Raw genomic sequence first — 22,910 nt, forward strand, 5'->3', positions numbered from 1 at the left:
GACGTGAAACGTCCCATATATATATATATATTATAATTATATATATGACATTAACAGTTACGTCCAATATATACTAACGTTAAATCTTTTATGCCGCCTAATTGTCACTTTATATAAGGTGATTGTTATAGTGCACATTGTTATAATGCACATTTTATCTAGATATTAATATTAATGTCTATTAATATTAATGCATCAAATACTTTGCATTTGAAGATTCATAGTGCATAGTGCAACACAACAGTGCACAAATAAAAAAGAATAGAAGGCAAAAAGTTGTGGCGTAAATCTTCATTTTCTCATCAATTTTTAAAAGAAAAGGCAATTTAATCGAATGATATTTGTCTTCAAACCATCCTCAATAACTGTTACAGATTGAAAAGAAAAATTAAAGCGTTATATCTGATTAAAAATCGTAAAGTTCTGAATCATTTTTTTCTATAATGCTTAATAAGGCGGTAATTATTGAATAAAGTTGCGCCAATAAGCACAGACCTTTAGACGGGCGCACATCAGTGAGCTGCGCCTGAGTATGCGTAAGCGCTCCGCCGCTATGTCATGCTGCTATTGTGCAATATTCTTATGCGTCGTGATAATGCGGAAAACTTTATTTTGCATTAAAAATTATATTTCTTCCGTTAAAAGCGTTTTCTTAAAGAAAATTTCGACAAGGAAGCTAAAAATCAGTGCTTCTTGGCGTAACATTATTCAATAATTACTGCTTTATTGAAAGGATGCTGAAGTATTGTTTTATCAATAAAATGTCATATTTCATTTCTGTCCGAAATCTTTTTATTAGTTGCACAGAATAATAAATGCTTCTCCACGATTAAAGTACATACAGAAACAAAGCAGAAACCTTTCGGTTTTATGTTAAAAATTGAGAAATTACAGTTTTTTATCGGCTTCTGGGATGAAATCGTAACAATATTTGCTTTGTACGTACAAAACAAAATAGGTTCCCGATTTATTTATCGAAATCTTTTTTATTAAGTTTCTAAACTCATTTCTAAAAGTTCATTTATATTCTTTCATACAATCTCTAGTGGGAGGCCTATCTTATTTTGTACATACAAATTGCAAAATTTTTATATTAAGCAAATATTGTTACGATCTTTTTACGATTTTCCAATTTTTTTTTAATTTTTTAACATAAAACCAAAAGGTTTCTGCTATGTTTCTGTATGTACTTTAATCGTGAAGGAACATTTATTATTCTGTGCAACTAATAAAAAGGACAAAAATGAAATATGACTATTTTATAGGTAAATCAAAACTTCGGCGTCTTTTTAAGCGTTATAGAAAAAAATGATTCAGGACTTTTCGACTGGATTTTTAATCAGGAATAACACTATTTGCTCCATGAGCACACTTCTTAGTTACATCCTATATATGTATATATCATAAATATAATAAATAAATATATATGTATATATATATATATATATATACATATAATATATATATACATATAATAAAAAAGGTAGTTTTCACCTAAAAAGGTAGTTTTCATCTAAAATTGCATCATTGCTATTATAAAAAAATAACTTTATTGTTTCGAACAATTCTACAGATATACGAAGTTTCGATGAAATCGACGAGTAACACAAAGATAGATTTACTTGCAAGAAAATGTTATTAATCTTATATAATATTATATGTATTTTTTATCGCAAAATTTTGCATTATTTGGTTTCCGTTATAGAGATTAAGTGGCAAACACGGTGAAAGATATTTACATCTACATTCCATTTTAATATATTGAATCAGTTTATTGATATCTTGATCAAGTAGAGCGACTACATGACAAAATCTTTGAAGGATGTCAGAGAAAGTAGTAAGTTGAAATTTATTACCATTTATTAGTGAACATACGCTAAATGCGATAAAAGTTCTTATTGCGTATCACGCAATTAGATAAGCATTTTATTCGAAATAATTATAGCTTAAAATAGAAATAGAATATAACTATATTAATATAACTATAAACTATATTAAGTATCAATGCTACAAGTAAAGATAGATAATGTCCGATATTTTATGTTATGCAAAATCTTGTCGAGTTCCAGAAACAATATCAATAAATGCGACTCACAAAATGATTGATTTGATAATTTATAGGTAAATTATGAATATAATATATAATATATAATGTAATAAATAATATATATAATATATAATTATATGATATATATAGTCCTTTAACTTGTGATTGTGATATTACAAGTAATGTATAGCTGGTCAAATGGCGCAATAGTCTGGATTCAGTAATACTTTGACTTAATTTTTCAACGAAATGTGCTTTTCCTTTCTCTTCACACTCTTTTTTCGGGAATTATTGCAATTTTTACTCCTTATTGCTTGTGCTTGTGGACATAATAACGTTTCAAAATTAGGAATAACTTTGATTTGCATTTATGGTGTCATCGCAGCCCATTCATACATTCTTCGTTTGCGTTATTCTAACAGACGACATTTTGTCTCATTTTTTCCGCACGGCTCCGATCTGCGTTTTGGAGCACAGGTGTGTGACTCGCTGCCCCTCCAACATTTCCATTGCGACAAATAATGTTTCATTTGCGAAACTTAATTATATTGTATTTTCATTCCTATTTATATCTTAAAATTTAACATTGTATGATAACGAATTTTTAATATCTGAGATTGTACTAACTATGTTTTGTATATTTTTGTATATTTTTGTTTTTTCTGCTTTTTTTGGCATTGGGAATAATCCGGAGAGAATCGAAACATTTGCATTTTTCTACATTGAATGCTCGATCAAACATGTTTATATCTCTTTTTAAAAAATAATAATTAATATGTTATTCGCGATCATTTAATATTAAATCATTGGTTTTTAACGCTTGTGATTTATATTAGCTTTTTGAAAAGTTTTTATTGATTTTTATCTACTAAACCACTTTTCATATTTTTTCTAATTTTCTTTAAAACAACATTACATCATCATTTGAAATTAAATGATTTTATTAAATTTTGGTTTAAAGGAATAAGGCCTTGGTTGTATAACGATTTGTTATTCTCATTGACACCACAAAGTAGAAAGCAAAAGAAACTTTTGTAAATATTGCATGGATTTACCGAAAAAGTAAGTAATAAATCACATTACTTTAAATCTTACAACACTCTTATATAAAATAACAATAGATCTCGTAATCTTTGCAGGATTACATTATTAATTATAAATATTAATAATAAATATTAATATTATATTATAAATATCTATGATATAATGTACCATTGTTGTTCGATACATTATTTAGTAAAAAATTATTTTAAAAATTACATATTATTTTCATACAGGTCATCGCGAAAAAAAAACTTTATTATGAACGTACTAATAATCGATACTTAAATATCTTTGAAAGTAACAAAGAGACAGAAGATGTGTTTGGAAGTACGTAAGAGATCAGAGTTTGTAATTTAAGTTTGACTACGCAATCTAACATTATAAATTATGCTTGTACTGCTTATACTAAACACATAATCGCACACGTCATGATGCAACATATGTACTATATATCGTAAAATTAAATCATCATTATTTGTAACAACTTGAATTTTAAACAAGAATAATGTTATATAATTAAGTGCAATATGCAAAACTAAAATCGTTACTAATAAGTTTTATTTCAAGTTAAAAAAAAGCGATTAGTCATGTTGGATATTTTAATAAAGGCATCTCAAGAAAATTCTTTAACTGATTTGGACATAAGAGAGGAAGTCGATACTTTTATATTGGATATACATATACCGTTATTTTTTTAGATATATAAATGTTAGTAAAAAACGTCCGGTGGACTTCACGATTCTTTTCTTTCTTCGAAACGATATTGTGAACTATACAATAACCATGTGCGCGAGTAACTCTCGGCGAGTGTTACCCACGCACATGATTATCTAAACCAAGGAAATGAAGAATAATAAAAAAATCCTAGATATTACGCGGATAGCCTGTCGTTATACATAAAAATTCCACTAGGATAAAGAACTATAATAAAACCGAACTCGCATATGTTTACAGTTGGGATGTTCGTTAGAACCATTAAAAATCTAGAAACAAAACGATCCTTCTTAAGAATTGCTCCAACAAAAAACATATGTATATATAATCCTTGCAACGGATATCTGAGACCGAGAGACTCAAAGCAATAAATAAACAAGAAAAGCTAGAGCTAAGGATGGCCAGTCGTTGGAACTTAGAAATTTTAAACAAAATCGGAACCAGAACCTCAATAAAATTTTTATAGCGCTCCACATGTGGAGCTATGAAATCAGAAACTCTTCAGGCCTGCAATATCTTAGGCGGGCAATCAAAAAAAGGAGAAACTAAACAATCCACCTGACCACCCTTAAGTGTTAGTCGAAACGCGAAAAGACTCTCGTGAGCCATAAATCTGTCCGCTAATCCACTCTCTGCTGGATGGAGCTAAGTCTCGAGCCAAAGGGCTTAATCAATAATAATCTTAAGAAACGCTTCTCCTCCCAAAAATCAGCCTCCTTGTTTTTAAGAAGGAAGTGTTGAAATTATTACAAAAGATTCTCACCATCTAGTAAGAAGGAGGAGCAAAAACTTTAAAATGCAAGCGCAAGGCGCGACGCGGCACTAATAGGCACTACAGTTGATAGATCAGTTCTCAGTTCCAGTCAAGATTCAGTCATTCAATTTTAAAATTATATAGCTTCGGGAATCCCTTTTCTTGCATTATGCAATTGAGTTACTAATCTGTTTTATATCACAGTGAAAATGATTTTGTTAATATTTAATTGCATGCATCATGTGAATTTTCTAATGAACATCTCCATTACTCAGTTCTTCATGTTATAAACCTCCGACCTGAGCCATTGCAATTTTATCAACGCACTCATTTTTGTGATGCCAATGAGTTGTAAGTAAAATCGAGTAATTTTTATTTTTTTTATTTTCTTCCTTTCTCATATCTTACTATCTCACAATTTAAAATCTATATTTGACTAATAATTTTAAACGGTTTAATAACCATTAAATTTTTACTAATTACTATCAATCATTCCTTGTCTCACCTCCTCTCCAGTCTCATTTCTCATTCTTCCTTGTTCGTTGGGAATCTCCGGAAGGCGGTTCGCGAACAATTCCCTGTTCGCCTCGAATCTCCGCAAGGCGGTTCGCGGACAATTCCTTGTTCGCCGGGAATCTCCGGAAGGCGATTCGCGAATAATTTCCTGTTCGCCAAGAATCCCCGCAAGGTGCTTCGCGAACGATTTCCCGTTTGCCTGGAACCTCCGCAAGCCGATTCGCAATTATTCCTTAATTCTTCTTATTTCCTTTTAGTTGCCCTTTCTGGTATACCAAGAATTTGTATTGTTTTCTATCTTTATATCTCGATTCAGCCTTTCTTTATATATATTGAACTCTTTATTTCTATTTTTTTCTTTACTCTCTTTCATTTTTTTTTAATTTTCCATTCTTGCATTATTATTATTATTTTTCTTTTTTCTTTTCTTTCTTTCTCTTTATATTATTTTTCTTTGTATTATCACTACTTTTGGGAGAAATCGTTGAAATAGATGAATAATTTTCGAACTTAGACTTGGCAAATCTTTTATCTTAACAAAAATAATAATAAAGCTCTCTGTAAAATTCAATAATTAAAGTGATCAGTCAGGCGTAGAGAGCTAACAAATCAATAATGTAGAAATGTTAATCAAAATATATATTAATAAATCATAATTACAAGCTTCAAGTAAGATAGTTATAATATATAAAGATGTTGAAGATGTGTGCGGACTTTTCGACTTACTTTTAAGACATCTTCAGCGCAAAAAATTGTAACGGAGATAGAGCATATTGTAAAAGTCCATATAGAGGGAGAACATTAAAAAATATACGCAGAAAGAGCTTGTTCGTTGCTCTTGTCACTTTTATTCTTGTCATCAAGAAAGTAATACAGACGGAGATTTTTTACTTTTATAATTCTTATATATTTTTTAAAATTGTCAACTTAATTGTTCACCAAACGAGTTAGCGACACACTTTCTCTACTTTGTTCCTCATGGCGATGTAAGTTAATTTTATCATAATAATATTTTTATGTTCATATTAACGGTTAATTTCCGCACAAATTTGATTATATGGTAATTACTTTTTTCGCACATTCTTATCATGTTCTCTTAGAATTTTCTTTATTTAATTTTAATTAACTAATTACTAATGGACCGCATACTTGTTTGTTTTTTATTTTTTGTTTTTTATACCAATGACAATCATTGTTTTATACTTTTGACTTATTATTTTTCTTTTTCTTCTTCTTTTTTTTATTTTTTATGATCCATTTTTTAAACCTAGTATTCAATCTCAACCGTTATGTATTTATTTTAACTCCTCATATACACTTACATTGTTTTATATAATATTTTTTTGTCTATTTATTTTTTTTTGTTATGCGGTATCACAGATTTTCCAGGGAATCGTGCTCAATTTTGGGCCTACCAACCCAAATTAGAGTCGTATTATTCCATATGGAAATATTTGGAGGCCGCTTACAACTATCTATGTTTACCGCTACGTTTGGAGTCATCTCTTTTTTAAAAAAATCAGTAAGCTGTTGATAATCAACCATGTATTACCGTTGCGTATGGAGTTGCATCTCCTATAAGATTTTTACTAGCTCTTTCTGCGTATATTTTTTAATGTTCTCCCTCTATATGGACTTTTACAATATGCTCTATCTCCGTTACAATTTTTTGCGCTGAAGATGACTTAAAAGTAAGTCGAAACGTCCGCACACATCTTCAACATCTTTATATATTATAACTATCTTACTTGAAGCTTGTAATTATGATTTATTAATATATATTTTGATTAACATTTCTACATTATTGATTTGTTAGCTCTCTACGCCTGACTGATCACTTTAATTATTGTCTTTTATCTTAATTTTATTGTTGTATTTTAATTTGGACCTGTGTTTCGGCGAATTTTGAAAATTTTAATTCTAATTATAACACATATGCGCAAGCGACGAATTCTATACTTTCTTTAATGAATAAACGTTATTCATATTTTTATTACACATTCACTTTTTATTTTGTTGTATTTCTTATATTATATTTTTTATATTATATTATATGTATATTGTATTAACCAGTCAGAATTTAATTCTTAACATAAATTCTTTCCTGTATATTCTGACTGATAACCTCCGAACGATTGTAACACCCGCGAGAATATATAATATACACACAGATACCCACTCACGCATAGCTACAATTGCTAAGATGTATTTTTCTTTCTTTATTTTTTTATAATATATATATTTTTAATTTAATGTATAATTTAATTATTTAACCCGTTCTCTTCCCTAAATCCTGAAATCGTACTGAGGTCCTGTCCCGCGTAATAATGATTAAATTCCTTTACTTAAAAGGGACCACCGAACGAATAGGCTAAAAACGCAGCGTTAAAGAGACCTTCGGTCGCTGATCTGCGTCAGGTCCTTCACATTCGTTCAATCCGATCCATACACACGTCCGCAGATAAAGATAGTCACGGGGTAAGTAACTTACGTTCTTCCATACGGCCCATCCATTCCAGGGTCTGGACGTAACATAAATATGTTCCGAAAAAATATTAAAAATATATCTAAAATAAATATAAATATTCTATTTTGATTTATTGAGAATTTATTTTTATCCGTAAGAATTAGAACTGTAAAATATACTGTGACAGGAAAATAAAAATTTCTTGATGTCAACGCTCGAGGGGACTCCTCGAGCGCTAATTGCGGAAATTATATATTTGTTTTATCCATCGATTAGTTGTTAAAATTATATTATTAAAATTATAGAGAAGACGGCCGAGAGAAAAAAGGAGCCGGAGAGAGATTGACGCGAACGCGTCAAAATATTGATTTAGCCAGATAAAATCCCCACTTGGTGGAGGAAGAGATCGATCGCCTGGCGCGATCAAGGAATTACTTCTTAGCTCGAGGATCTAGCAAATAGATGAACTCAGCCCTCGCGGAATCCTGTCGCCTCGTATAAAGAAAATTTGTAAATTATAGCGTAAAAGATTGTTTCATTTCAAGATTTTGGTAAAAAAATTTTCGTGTTATTTGTTAAGTTATCGTATAAAGAGCTTTGTTAGCGTTTTGTTATATTCAATATATTATAAGTGAATTGTGTTACCAAAGTCGAAGGTCAGGGTCAGCCTGAGCATACAACGACAAATAAATTGTAGCATCAACGTAAGTCAAATTATATTGACTATATTTTCTTATATATATATATATATATATATATATATATATATATTATATATATATATATATATATATATTTTCGATATTTTCTTACTTTAGCACTGTTTCATTTATTTTGCACATCTTTCCTCGGGTCCCCAACTGTACCCACCTTGCGATTGTTTCATGCAGTTGTTCTTATTTATAAAAAAATTTAGAGAGTCGCTAGTCTCTTCAAGCTAGCTGGCGCCCAATTAAAATATTAAAAATAAGTTCGCATAATTTTCGTAACTCAGAGTCCTATCAGCCTACGGACCCAGGCCGCGGTAGATGAAGTCACTGGGAAAAAGATGATTGTCTCAATACTTTAATTATTATCAATTATATAATACAGAAACTGAAGAGAGAAAGTCGAAGTCGATATTGTGATGCAAGAAAACGAAAGAAAACTTAATATAAAAGCATTGCAAAATTTATCGTATTTAGAAAGATGCTTGAAAGAAACGCTACGTTTGTATCCTACCGTGTTTTTTACATTTCGAAACTGTGGGGATTATACAAGATTACGTAATTTATCATTTTCTTGTTGCATATATTTTTGAACATGTTACATAACAAGGGTATATATTATTGAATGTAAAATAAAATAAATTATTTTAAGTATTTTAAGAATGCAATTATCTTATTATATACAATATTATATTATGTTTTATTTTTCTTAACAAATTCTTATTTTTATAAATTTCAGTATTTTTTAAATTTTATAATATGCTTCTTGAATCATATATGGTATCCTCTGGAACAATCTTATTTCTTAATATCTATCGAGTTCACAGAGCCAGATCTGTGTAATTTTTAACCAAATCCAGAAGTATTTGATCCGGATAGATTCTTGCCCGAGAGGATGCAGAATGCAGAATCGTCATTCTTAATCTTATATATCATTCAGCACAGGATCAAGGAATTGCATAGGTGAATTAATTTTTGTTTCTCTTCGTGTCGATTTTTTCATAAACTTTAAATTGTAGGTCAACGATTTGCGCTGCTGGAGATGAAAGCTCTAATAGTTCCTTTGGTGCATAATTTTTACTTGGAACACATTGAGCATTTAAAAAATATCCGATTTAAGTACAATCTCATAATTCGTTCTTCGCATCCGATTCATATCAGATTCGTCAATCAAATGCAACCAGTTTAAAATTAATACTACATAAATGTAACAATTTGATGCATTGCAAAAAAAACATCTTTATATGTTCAATATTATGAACAAAATATTGTAAATATTATATTTAAATATTTAATTATTTGTAAATATTATATTTAATCGTAAAAATGTAACCACATAAAATATTTTATAAGTCAAATTCTGGAATTGAAATTTATCATGTATTATTTGCATAGAAATAAAAATTATATATTCACGAATATATATAATATACTCGTGTAAAGCTAATAAAACAATCTTTTCCTTGTCTTATTCAACGAAACAATATAAAGATAAGAACATATTAATTGCCAAAAATTAAAGAAAACAGATAGTTGTTTTCAAGAAAAAATATGTAATTATGCAAATTACATATTTTTTCTTTGAAATAATTATGTGTTTTCTTTACACCAATCGATTCCTCACATTATTTTGTGCATAAAAGTTAAGGTAAAATAATCAAGAAAAGAATGTTTTACAAAATATTTTATGATTTATGTAAAGTTAAGAAATTATTTCAAGCCTCATAACTCAAAAAGTTCTTAAAAAATACTTCGTTATAGTGTTTTGGAAAGCTCTCGAGATAAGCTACAAGAATATACAATAAAAAATAGATTTCAATTTAAAAAATTCAATGTGACCATCATATGACCTTAACAACGCCACTCGAGGTCCAACTAATATTTCTATTTTCTGACCCCCTCAGAACCAAACAACTTTTTTCTAAAAAATTTTCTTCTAAAACCTACAGGTTTGAAAATATTTGAGTATATATATATATATATGAAATTAACAAAGGAAATAAATAATATTAAATAATACAACACTGTGTTATGCTCAATTTATATATATATATATATATATATATATATATAACAATATATTTTATTAACATCAAATATGTACATAATTAATCAACATAATTAATTGTTTGATAATTGTCCAATCTTACTTTTGTAATACGAGTGTGAATAGTTATTTTCAATATATTTTTGCTTATTAAATAAAAATCTGTTGTCCAAGTTTGGCAACACATCATAGTTTAAAAAAAATAATGTTAATAAAACTAAAAATGATTTTGAGAATTTTTACTATAACATAGTAGTATCCAATTCTTTTTCTAAATTTTAATACCATATAATATTAAAGTATCAACTTTGACATTTAAAATACATGTTTTGTTTCGGAATGATTTTAATATATCTCGAAATAACTCAAGTTCTGTGCAGTCTTACTATTTTATATACGGTAATATTATTAATTTTTTGCAATATAATTCTATTATATTATGTAAGTACAAAGTATTTACTTTCCACATAATGTAGTATTAAGCAAAAATAGAATATTTTCCATATAATATATGAGGGTCGAAAAAAAATTATTTTCAAATATTTAAAATATACTTAATAAGCGAAAAAACATTGAAAATGATTATTCGTGTTAGAAACGAAAATCAAATTTTGTCGGATGTTATTGGTACATAATGTATTATTTCTTGATATTAATTGTTTTTCCCTTTAGGTGTATTAGTATAATTGTTTTTATGAAAATCATAAAATAAGTAAAGATATAAGAGTAAATTTCCAATAAATACAGATGTTATAACGTTAAGAGATAAAGACAGTTTTAAACGTAATTCACAAGCTGGATTTAAAATTTGTAGTAGATATGCTGTCATCACAAAAAACTGTATCTAATTTCACAAAACAAAAAATTATACAAATATACATTATATATCACTTAAATTTAAATATCAAAATAATCAAAATAAAAAAATATCACAATAAATGTATGTTTGTTAGGTAAAAAGTAATAATAATGTACATAATGTAAATGTACATAAAAAATATATTTATCGAGAAAAGTATAGTCTCCAATTTTTTTTTAAATATCAATTTGAACAGTACGTGCGTTTCTTGTTTCTTATCGCCGTTCCATGTGTAAAAATAATTAATACAACTAATTATAATAGAGCGTAACATGCATACAAAATTTAGATAACGCATCCTGTAATATGGCCATTCTGCACTGTCATGTCGAATGACTTCTTGATTATTTTTTTTTATTAAATGTAATCTTCATTGATCCATGGTTTCATGAAATCAGCAAAAGGCGTTAGTAAATATTTTTCTTATTAATCTATCTTATGAACAAGATATTGATTTTATTCAAGAGACTGAACAGTTAGGTAATACTATTAAATTTTTACATATATTATATCTTTTTATAATCACATCTTTATGTAATGCTATATCTCCACATAATATATATATCGAAATTGATAATCGATGTGATCGGCATTATGGCACAGTAACAGTCAGATAATTTATTTGCAATAAAATCTGCGACATAATGATGCTATTTTATATATCATACAAAAATTAGACTTACTTTAAAAATCAAGTTTCTCTTAATAAAAATGAAATGCGTTTTAATTTTATGGAAAAAAATCTATGTATAATATCTTTGTATAAGGGTAAGATTGACTTTATTGCAAATATTATTTTAAATTACAAACTTTCACAAATTAAATTGCTTGTAAGTACTTCTTGGCTAGTTATAACACTGGTCAACACTCAAATTTTTTCCTGACATTTAACATGTATTATAGGTTATATCTAAAACACCGATTACGAAAAAAATACTAGTTTAGTTGTATCAGCTCTACTTTTTTTATTTATAAAATATTACAATTAACAAATTCTGAAATAGGTTTTCGATATATTTGAAAGATGTATTCGCCACAAATATAACAAAAACTATCTGGATTATGTAAACAACGTCTCCAAGTCGAAGACATATCGAAAGTTAAAAAAATAATAATTTTGAATCGAGTAAAATTCAAAAAAACGTGATGTCTAAAGGGGGTAGTCTAAAAATATTAAAAAACAAGAGATGTTAAATAAACTACTGTCATACTCGAAATTAGCACACTTAAATAAGTCCAAAACTGCAAAATTATAAGAGGAAAAAGTTAAAATTATTTTTTTTGTTGACCAGTGTAATTATTGATTTTATATTTTATTTTAATTTTTTATTTTTTGGAGGACTATATTTAGAAAAAAGTTATTTTTAGTTTTTATATTTTTTAGGGCTAGATACTTTTTTAAACTTTTTTGTTTTATACAAGTTGGCATATTTTTTATGTTCTTGTATCTTTTTATCTTCGTAAGTTTTTTAATAGGATTACTGCTTTTTGTTAAATTAAATTTATCTTATATTTTAATTTTATGTTATTTTATGTCGTATCAACTTTTATATACTATATTAGTGCAAGTATATAAAGTATATAAAGCAAGTGCAAGAAGCTAAAGTTAATATTGATTTAATTGATGCTGTTGATATAATAAATCATAACGTAATTCATTGTTATAAATTTTATTATTAATCATTTAGTTTATTTCCTTATTTATGAAAGATTTTAATTATACGTATTATACAAAGAATCAAAGTTATTATTGATTTAGTTTATTTATTATGCAATTTATAGTTATAAATTATTGTTATTAATTTAGCTTATTTATTTATTTGCAAACTAGAAATTTGTTTCACGTATAAAGAATCAGTTCTCAATAATTTAATTGATCGATAGAATATTAGATAGATATAGATTAGAACATATCATAATTCTCTTAATACATTACATTTTAAAAAAAGAGTAAAGGGAAACGAAGTGTCCCTAATAACCCTAAACCTGCACAGGACATTAAAAAAAAAACGGAAGTGAATTTTATTAAAAATCGCTAAAAACTTGATAACTAACTCTAGGTATGCTCTATTTGATGATATTTTTAATTTCATTTAATTTTTAATTGCGGAAGTGTTCTTCCGAATGGGGAACCCTTGCGATTGAGATGAAACGAAGTTTACATAGATTTGCAACTATTCACGCAAAGGAAGGTTTGTCTTAAATCAAATTTTAATTTTAAATTGAAAATAGGTTTTGATTAAGTTCAAAAAAAGGAAAAAAAATAAAAATTAATAAATTTTAATTTAGTTTTGATTTTTCACAAAGATAAAGAATTACAGTTCTTTATAAAATATTTTTTATATATTTTTAATTTTTTAATAAACAACGAACGACAATTAAAATGTTACTCAAAATAGTAACCTTGACAACATATGTCACGGTCAAGATCGTTGAAGCTTAATTTTCTTGTGTCAATTTTTAGTTATATTTTTGTTCATAACTTTTGAATCATTCAAAACCTGTGAATAAAACCTTGACAATTGATCTTAATATCATCTCCTGAAGCTATGTATAAAGTTTCATCCAATCGAAGAGATTCCCCATTCGGAAGTACAGCCCAGATTCGAATTTCCTGGCGAGAAATAAGAAATTTTTGTCTCAAACATTTTTTTCTAAAATGCTTACATTGATCTTGAAATGATTGTTCGAAGTATGATTAATGAACACTTAACTTCAAAATTTTAGCCCTTTTTGTTAAACTTTATTTTCCCTTTTTTTAAAAGGTATATCACAAAAAGATTATTATTTTAGAAAGAGACAAAAAATGAGTTAAACTAAGATTAAAGTTAAACGCAGTTGATGAAATCGGGCATTAGCGTATTAAATTTTTATGGTGAATAATAAATAAGTCGATAAATCAGCATCAGGTAGTCGCTGGCAACTATAGCTATAGTTTTATCATAGCGTCGCAACACTATCGCGTCGCTTGATAATTGACTTATACAACATTTTCCATCTTCGCAGTTGAAAAACGCTAATGTATTTTCTTAATAATTTGATCTTGCATTTGCTTCTAGGTACTGTGAGATATCCTTATTTCGTTGAACAACAATCCTCTACTTTCAATAAATTTTGAAGGTATCGAACTAATTCGCGAAATTTTCATGTCGTCTTCTTTTTGTATTTTAAGAACACAGCAATTACTGTTTTATAAAAAGAATTTGTGGAGATTGCTTTTTTCTCAGTAAACATATTTTATTCACACTGATTTACATACATACACAACGTATGTACGTGCGTTAGTGCGTGCATATATATACATAGCTATATATAAGAGTATGTACATGTATACATAAAATATTATAACTAATAACTTACCATTTGTATTTTAGTTATAAAAGGTTTCAAAAAATGTAAAATTGATTGATATTTTGGGCCTATTTGGGCAGAGCTCAAATAATATGTATACATGATTACGTGCACAGCACAATTTAGCAGAGAAAGAAAAGTCACCCTCTCCTCCAGAAAGTATTGGAAATAAATCCAGCAGAAAATTAAATTAGATACATGATGATGCACGTGTAAATTAGAAACCTGATTCTGTTTCTTTCTTAATACAAATATACAAGTTTCAACTAAATCGAATATTTTCAATAAAAATAGCCACCACAAAGTATTCCAGATCTAAAACACAATTTTGTTAATGTGAAAAGTACAAAATATTACATATTAAAGAAATAAAATACATTATCTAGGAAATAAATATAATAACGAATGATAAAATGGAATTTCATTAAAAGGATTATAGAATAGTTAAACTGATAAAATAAATCATATTTCTTCCTTTTAATCATGTTTTTTGATATATGATTGAATAAATTATAGAGAATATTATTATATTATTATATTAGACAATTGTTTCTTTGTGCTAATGGAGATCTGTTTGATAATTATTATAATATTTTCCTAAATGCTGTCTTGATTCTTTTCGAGAGAAGTTAGAGTTATTATAACTCATAAAATTTATATTTAAGGATGCTTTGTATGTACAGCAAAAAGTAGCTGAAAATGAATATTGATGAATATATCCACGTTTGATGTATTTTGAATATGAGAAATTGCGTGGAATATTACAATTTGATCTTAGCTACAGTGCAGAGATGTATTTTTTAATATTTATTGCGTTTTTATTAAAATATTCCGAATTTTGTTAATCGAAATCATTAACTTTTGGCAGAGAATTTCGCCTTGTGTCAGATACATGGCTAATTTCATTGAATTATATTTAATATCTTTTTAACCAGTTAGTACTTGTATAATATTATTTGACCATATAATATTATTTGACCAAATATTTACTCTGTATCTAAACTACACTTTTGCAAATTTTAAACAAATTGTGAATATTATTTCTGAATATTATTTTCTAAATATTATTTTCCGAATATTATTGTGTTTTTGTCATCTGAATCAACGTGGTTATACATTTCCCATAAGAATACATGTTAATTCAGTGCAAATTAAAAATCTTATAACTTGTGAACGCTTTAGTGAATGAATTTAAAAATTGTACTGAAGATTCTATACATATGTTGAATATTGAGAATTTAATGAAAATTGTACAGAATGTCCTAATAAAGGACATTCTGTACAATTTTCATTAAATTCTCAATATTTTGAAAATAGGTACAAAACATCCTTAAAAATTGTTAGCAATTTAGTTTCTTTTAACAGACAATGTAATTTATATCAATAACTAATGATAATCAATAATAACTAATTATTATATATTGTAAAATCATACTCTATATGTATTTGAAGAATCCGGAGTTGGTAATTGTAAACATATTATATTATACTTTGAAAACCAACCAAAAGCTATATGTTCTTTTACAAACCATAAGTTCACCAAAATTTGTATTAAGTCATAAAGCAATATAAACGTTTTCAATTTATACGGTGGTCGATTCTTCATGTAGCGTGGACCACCATAAAGAACAAAATACAAATATCCAGAAATGATGAACATTAATGGAAATGGTGAGGATATCAATGGCCATTCGCGAATTTGTGATTCTGTACAAAAATGTAATATAATTTTTATAACAGAATATACCTTGTGCATTAATCTTCTTTAAAAAGATTTAGAGGCTTTAGAGAAAGCTCTTTCAACATATATTGTGCATTGATTTTTTTTTTAATAAAAAAGGTTGAGAGAGGAGTTTCATTAATTATTTATATATGGATATTAGATGCAGTAATTATTATTTTAATAATATTGTACTATCTTGCATCAACATTTAAATATACGAAAGAAACATGTTAAAAATCTCCGTCTTTCAACCTAACGAAGAAACGGAAAAAGCCTATTGAATATATTTTCGTGACGTCCACAGGTGATAAAAATATAGATTAAAACATGGAAAACTCTAAAACCCTATCAAACGTTATACGAGAGTGAATAAAATACAGCAGTTAATACTCCCAGTTATGTGTCACTCTCAACATTAAAAACGTTTGAAAACATCATATATAGGATTTTTTGGGTCGCTACAAATTGAAATCTGGACTTCTATACTCGGAATCTTTAAATCTCAAGCGCTCAAACTATACCCTCTAAGTTCTTATACACAAAGTCATTAATTCTAACGCTTAAATACATAGCTTTAAATCGCAAACCTTTTAGCCAAGAACTTTTAAACTCTAATCTCAAGAATCCTAATTCCTTGAATTGTAACACAGGTAGCATATATTTGTTTCAAAAACATTTCAACAAATGTTTCTTTGACACGTTTCATAATCGACTCTGAAAAACGTTTCTGATTGGTTAAAATATCCACTTGGAGAATGTTAAGAGATACGTTTCTTTGCTTATAAAAAAAACGTTTAAAAAATGTTTAAAATATGTTTATAATACGTTGTTTTTCTTTTATTCGTTCAACGTTCGTTTTTTTATGGAATTAATAAAGTAATGCATTCATACACACTCTTTCAAAATGAATTAGTATATTATCACTGAAAGCAGTAAACAGAGTCACTGATAGCAGTTATAAGTTATTATAGCACTGTAAATCAATAATATTTCACTGAAAAATCAATAATATTGGCTGTTTTAATCAGTAATATTAATTATCTACTTCGTATAAAATTAAAAATTTTATTTATATTTATATGCATGTTAGAACCTGAATGTTAAAAAGATGATGATTTATTTTACATTTTCATGTATAATGAACAGATCATTTTCGTTTATTCGCCGGACATTTACTCGTCCGACTTGTAAAATCAATTTAATATCTGAAGTTTCTCTATTGAGATTGTATCAAAAATTAACTCGAAGCAATATGTTCAATTTTATCTGTTGCTCTTTGCAAGCTTTATATAATTCTCATGACTAAAACTTAAATACGAATAAAATAGCGTACCGTAGCGGTAAACAAACGAACTAGAGGTTACTGATTTTACAGTAAAATTTTACTTCCACTGTCTATAACGAATGAGATAAAGTGGCAAAAAATAAGAGTTTTTACTAGACATCAATGAAATACTGATTCTTAGTGATCTTGTTGATATATTTGTAAATAGATATTAATATAGTTTTCGTAATAATTATATATATATATATATATATATATATATATATATATGTATATATACACACATATATATATATATATATATATATATATGTATATATACATATATAATTTAAAATTAATTTGAAATTAATAAAAATTAGTTTTTATTTTGTCTATAAAAACGTGAAAATTACATTTTCTTAACTATGAAGCGTTTCTATAGAAATGTTTCTTATTAATGCTTTACGATTAGAAAATATTGGATACGTTTAGAAACGTATATAAAACAAAAGGATGTTACTTGGGAAACCATCGAACCTTGAATTTTTAAACTCGAAGTTCTTCAAGTTTCAGTCCTAGAACACTGAACTCTCAACTCTTGAACTGTTAGACCTCAAAACAGACCTTAAATCTTGAATGTTTTAACCCGAAACTTAAAAATCCCAATTTCTTAAACCTTTAATGCTTTAATCTTAATTAATCTTTTTTTACTTTGGTTTACTAATAATATTTAGTTTGGTATTTTGGTTTTACTAATAATATTTGGCAACATTATTATTAATTTCATAAATTATCTTAATATTGCTAGTTAATTAATCAAAGGATCATTGGAAATGATGTACTCGACCAAAATTAGCCAGAAATTTTGTTTATTAGTTACGACGTTTCGACCATACGGTTGTGGTCCTTTTTAAGTATATATTGGAAAATGAAATTAACAATTAGATTTCTCAACAGTTTGAATAAACAGTACACACACGAATTAAATGTGAACAATTTGTACATACAGATGAAAAGATAGATATAAATCATAGTATTGTAAACTGCACAAGTCACGTTTGCAAGATCATTACATCTTACTAAATTTAAAATCGAGAGATAAAACGATGTGTCAGTATGAAACTTCAGCAACGAACTGAATATGTTAAATCAAAAATAATAACGAACTACACGACCTTTATTATTTTGTCGTAGATGTTGTTTAAACTATCCATGTCTTTCTGTAGGTTGATTAAATTATTAAATTTCTTAATATAAAACATTTCAGCAATTTCTCTCTTTCGTACATATTTTTCATTGTGTAAAGTATTAGGTTTCAACCAGTCAAATTCATGTCCAGATTCCAATCTATATTTACTTATGACGGAATGATTCGTTTCATGTAATTTTATATTACTAAAATGTTCTTTCACTCGAGTACGTAGATGTCTTTTTGTTTGCCCAATGTATGACACATTACAATTTTTGCAATTTAATACAACAATTGTTTTATCGTTATTATGCAAAATATCCTTACCGCATTTTATTAAAGTATTTAATTTTTTAGTTATCTTATAGACGACATTAAAGCCACTACCTCGTAATAGACGGCACAAGTCATGACTCACGTTTTCCACTTATTGTAATGAAATAAAAGATGTCCTGTCAAAACGTGTAAGATTTGCGTCAACAGTTGTTGTGATCACGATTATTTAAAAAATTGATTCCTTTTTGTATGTGTCATTTTATGATATGTACAGGATGCTTCCGCAACATACAGATCAGTAAGTCGGGTTGCCTTTGACGATCGGTCTTCTTTTACCGACCTCGCATAATTGAAAAATAATAAAATCAGAGGATTGATCATGTAATTTTTTTTCGTGAAAAGTGAAAAAATTTCTTGATTGATATCTTAAATGCAAATCCGTAGGGAATGAGGAAAGTGAAATCAGCTTTTAACATTGATATAGTGTAATTAAAGAAGACCGATCGTCAGATAGGCAACTCGACTTACCGATCTGTATGTTGCGGAAGAACCCTGTACAGGGAAACAGTTATTGAGTAAGATATCATGTACTAACTCAATATTTTTTTGTTGGAAACTATCATTAGATAATAAAATTGCATGGCCAACCAAATTGTAAATTATTAATTTTGTATTTCAACGGATGGTTTGAATTGTAATTTATATACCTCACGGACCATGTAGGTTTCCTATACCAATTAGTAATAAGTCTGTTGTCAGACCAAATGACAGTTACATTTAAAAAACTAATAGACGAATTAATCTCAATTTCATAAGTGAATTTTAAACGTTGATGGTAATTATTAAAAGTCGTTAAAATCTCGTCTATCTGTGTACGTGGTACTATGGCAAAAACATCGTCTACAAATTTATAATAGATGGGAACAGTAAAATTCAAACATTGTGTCTCCAAATCATCCATTACCATATCTGCTAAGACTAGATAACGGAGAGCCTTGGGGTGCCGAAGATTTGTTCATAAAACGTCAAAGGAAAAGTAAGTTGAATCTAGAATCACATTTCTATTGTATATAAAAACTAAGCTAAATTAAATTTTGTGTTCTTCGCAATATTAGCCCATCATTTTCTAATGACATTTAAGACTTTAAATCTTTGGGAATATTTGTAAATAAACTAACGTTACGATATCATAATATTATCCAACGATATCATAATATTATCATCATTAATAACCGTATACTTATATTTGTGACAAAGGACCAACCATCCTTAACAAATGAATTTGGTTTCTTGATTGAATTATATAAAATCGTAGATATAACTCGAGATATTGTATACCGGGCCAAGTGCGGATACTATCATTCTTAACGAAAAACCGTCCTTATGAATCTTCGGCAGACCATAACAACATGATAAATTCCCTTTAGTACAATTTAAATATTTATAAGTCGTTTCGTTAATCAGATTATTCTTACGCCAGGATTTGATTAACTCGTTTATCTTGTTAGTTAACAGTTTTAAAAGTTTTTCTTTCTTCAAATTTTTATATGTAAATTGGTCATTCAATAATAAATCCATTTTTTCAAAATAATCCTTCTTATCCATAACAGTAATCTGATTCTTATCAGCTCTCGTGACCATAATATTGTTATTATTCTCACGTAAATATTTTTTAGAGATTGAAAACGAGTTATTAATTATTATTAATACTACGAAAGAACAAGAGATAATAAAGTAATAAAGATTAATTAAGATTTAAAAGTTAATCATTGAAGGGTTCTCGCTTTGTAGATCATGTTTAAACTTTTTATGTTTAAGATTGAGATTCGAGTTTAGTTCCTAGCTAAAGGATTTGCGATTTAAGGTTATGAGTCTAAGCGTTAGGATTAATGACTTTAGATTTAAGAACTTAAGGATTTAGCTTAAGGCCTTAGGTTTTAAGGATTTCAAGTAAAGGAGTCCAGATTTTAATTCAGCGACTCGAAAAACTCTGTATATGATGCTTTCAGTGCCAAGAATGACACATACCTGGGAGTAATAATTGTTGTATTTTAGTCACTCTCATACAGGGTGTTTGGAAATTTTTCGCAGTCCCCGAAGTGTGAAGGTAGATTCGTTTAAATTATGGAAGGTCCTATACTAACATTTCTAGACATTTTCCTGTATAATGTTTGATAGGGTCTCAAAAATTTTCAAGAGTTTTTCATAGTCTAATCTATGTTTTCATCTCTATAAGCGTCGAAAATTTCAATAGTTTTTTTCCATTTCTTTTCTAGATAAAAAAATGGAGATTAACATTGTTCTTTGTATGGCATATTAATACAATATAATAAGTTAGATTCAGATATATGCATTTTAACAAAATAATTGGCATAACTTTATTTTTTATGTAAAAAACAGCGTGACAATTCAAACTTTCTATATTTAATTGTTCATATTACATTTCCTTTAATTTTAAAATTTTTGTTTTTTATATATTATAAAATATTTCCAAAACACTTTAATTTATCAAATACCAGAATTATAGCACAACCTTAACTCTTACTTCGAAATTGTACAAATAAATAATAACAATATAAATTCCTATTAAAATATAGAAATCTTCTATTTATAATTAATGCATATTACTCTTTTCTAGTATTTAAGGAACTTTGAAAAGATAAAATTACTTACCAAAAGAATTTATAAATGAATTATTGTAAACTTGTTCCATTATATAAAGAAATATATGTAGTCAGTATATATATACACACACACACATACATATATATATATATATATATTTTTTTTTTTTTATAATTATATATATGGACATTGACCGTCCGATATAAACTAACATTAAATTTTCTATGCCGTCTAATTTCTTTATATAAGGCTTGTTATACACAGTGTAGTATGCATATTTTATCTAGATATTAATATTAATGTCTATTAATATTAATGCATGAAATACTTTGCATTTGAAGATTCATAGTGCTAACACAACAGTGCACAAATAGAAAAGAATAGAAGGCAAAAAGTTGTGGCGTAAATCTTCATTTTCTCATCAATTTTTAAAAGAGAAGGCAATTTAATCGAATGATTTTTGTCTTCAAACCATCCTCAATACTCAATAACTGTTACAGATTGAAAAGAAAAATTACAGCGTTATATCTGATTAAAAATCGTAAAGTTCTAAATCATTTTTTTCTATAATGCTTAATAAGGCGGTAATTATTGAATAAAGTTGCGCCAATAAGCACAGACCTTTAGACAGGCGCACATCAGTGAGCTGCGCCTGATAGTATGCGTAAGCGCATCCGCCGCTACGGCGCTATGTCATGCTGCTATTGTGCAATATTCTTATGCGTCGTAATAATGCGGAAAACTTTATTTTGCATTAAAAATTATATGAGTATACATGTATACATAAAATATAACGAATAACTTACCATTTGTATTCTAGTTATGAAAAGTTTTAAAAAATGTAGAATTGATTGATATTTTGGGCCTATTTGGGCAGAGCTCAAATAATACATATACATGATTACGTGCACAGCACAATTTAGCAGAAAAAAAATGTCGCCCTCTCCTCTGGTACTTTAAATAAAGCCAGTAGAAAATTAAATTAGATACATGATGATGTACGTGTAAATTAGAAACCTGATTCTGTTTTTTTCTTAATACAAATATACAAGTTTCGAATATCGAAACAACGAAATCGAATATTTTCAATAAAAGTATCCACCATACAGTATTGAGCATCTAAAACACAATTTTGATAATATAAAGTGTACAAAATATTACATATTAAAGAAATAAAATACATTATCTAGGATATAAATATAATAACAAATGATAAAATGGAATTTCATCAAAAGAATTATAGAATAGTTAAATTGAAAAAATAAATCAAATTTCTTCCAAGATCTTGATCATGTTTCTTGATATATGATTGGAATTATGAGAA

General features: G+C 27.4%; 1 protein-coding gene across 3 annotated transcripts; it reads right to left on the bottom strand.

Annotated features, from left to right (window-relative positions):
- Positions 1–10,848: 10,848 nt before the first annotated feature.
- LOC105256437 (elongation of very long chain fatty acids protein AAEL008004) lies at positions 10,849–21,695 on the bottom strand. Of its 3 annotated transcripts, none has more exons than XM_025413280.1 (4): positions 16,817–16,901; positions 15,942–16,213; positions 14,516–14,821; positions 10,849–11,140 (listed from the first exon to the last, which is right to left on the bottom strand). In XM_025413280.1, the coding sequence occupies exons 1-4, from the start codon at positions 16,884–16,886 to the stop codon at positions 10,949–10,951; spliced, it is 840 nt and encodes a 279-aa protein (XP_025269065.1). In that variant the 5' UTR covers positions 16,887–16,901; the 3' UTR covers positions 10,849–10,948. The 3 variants fall into 3 exon arrangements, with proteins under 3 accessions (XP_025269065.1, XP_025269066.1, XP_025269067.1); XM_025413281.1 differs by lacking the exon at positions 16,817–16,901 and adding an exon at positions 21,635–21,695 and having other exon boundaries at positions 10,934–11,140; XM_025413282.1 differs by lacking the exon at positions 16,817–16,901 and adding an exon at positions 21,106–21,122 and having other exon boundaries at positions 10,934–11,140.
- Between the last annotated feature and the right edge of the window lie 1,215 nt (positions 21,696–22,910).

Source organism: Camponotus floridanus, unplaced genomic scaffold (genome assembly GCF_003227725.1).
Source record: "Camponotus floridanus strain SB8 unplaced genomic scaffold, Cflo_v7.5 scaffold64, whole genome shotgun sequence".
NCBI lineage: Eukaryota > Metazoa > Arthropoda > Insecta > Hymenoptera > Formicidae > Camponotus > Camponotus floridanus.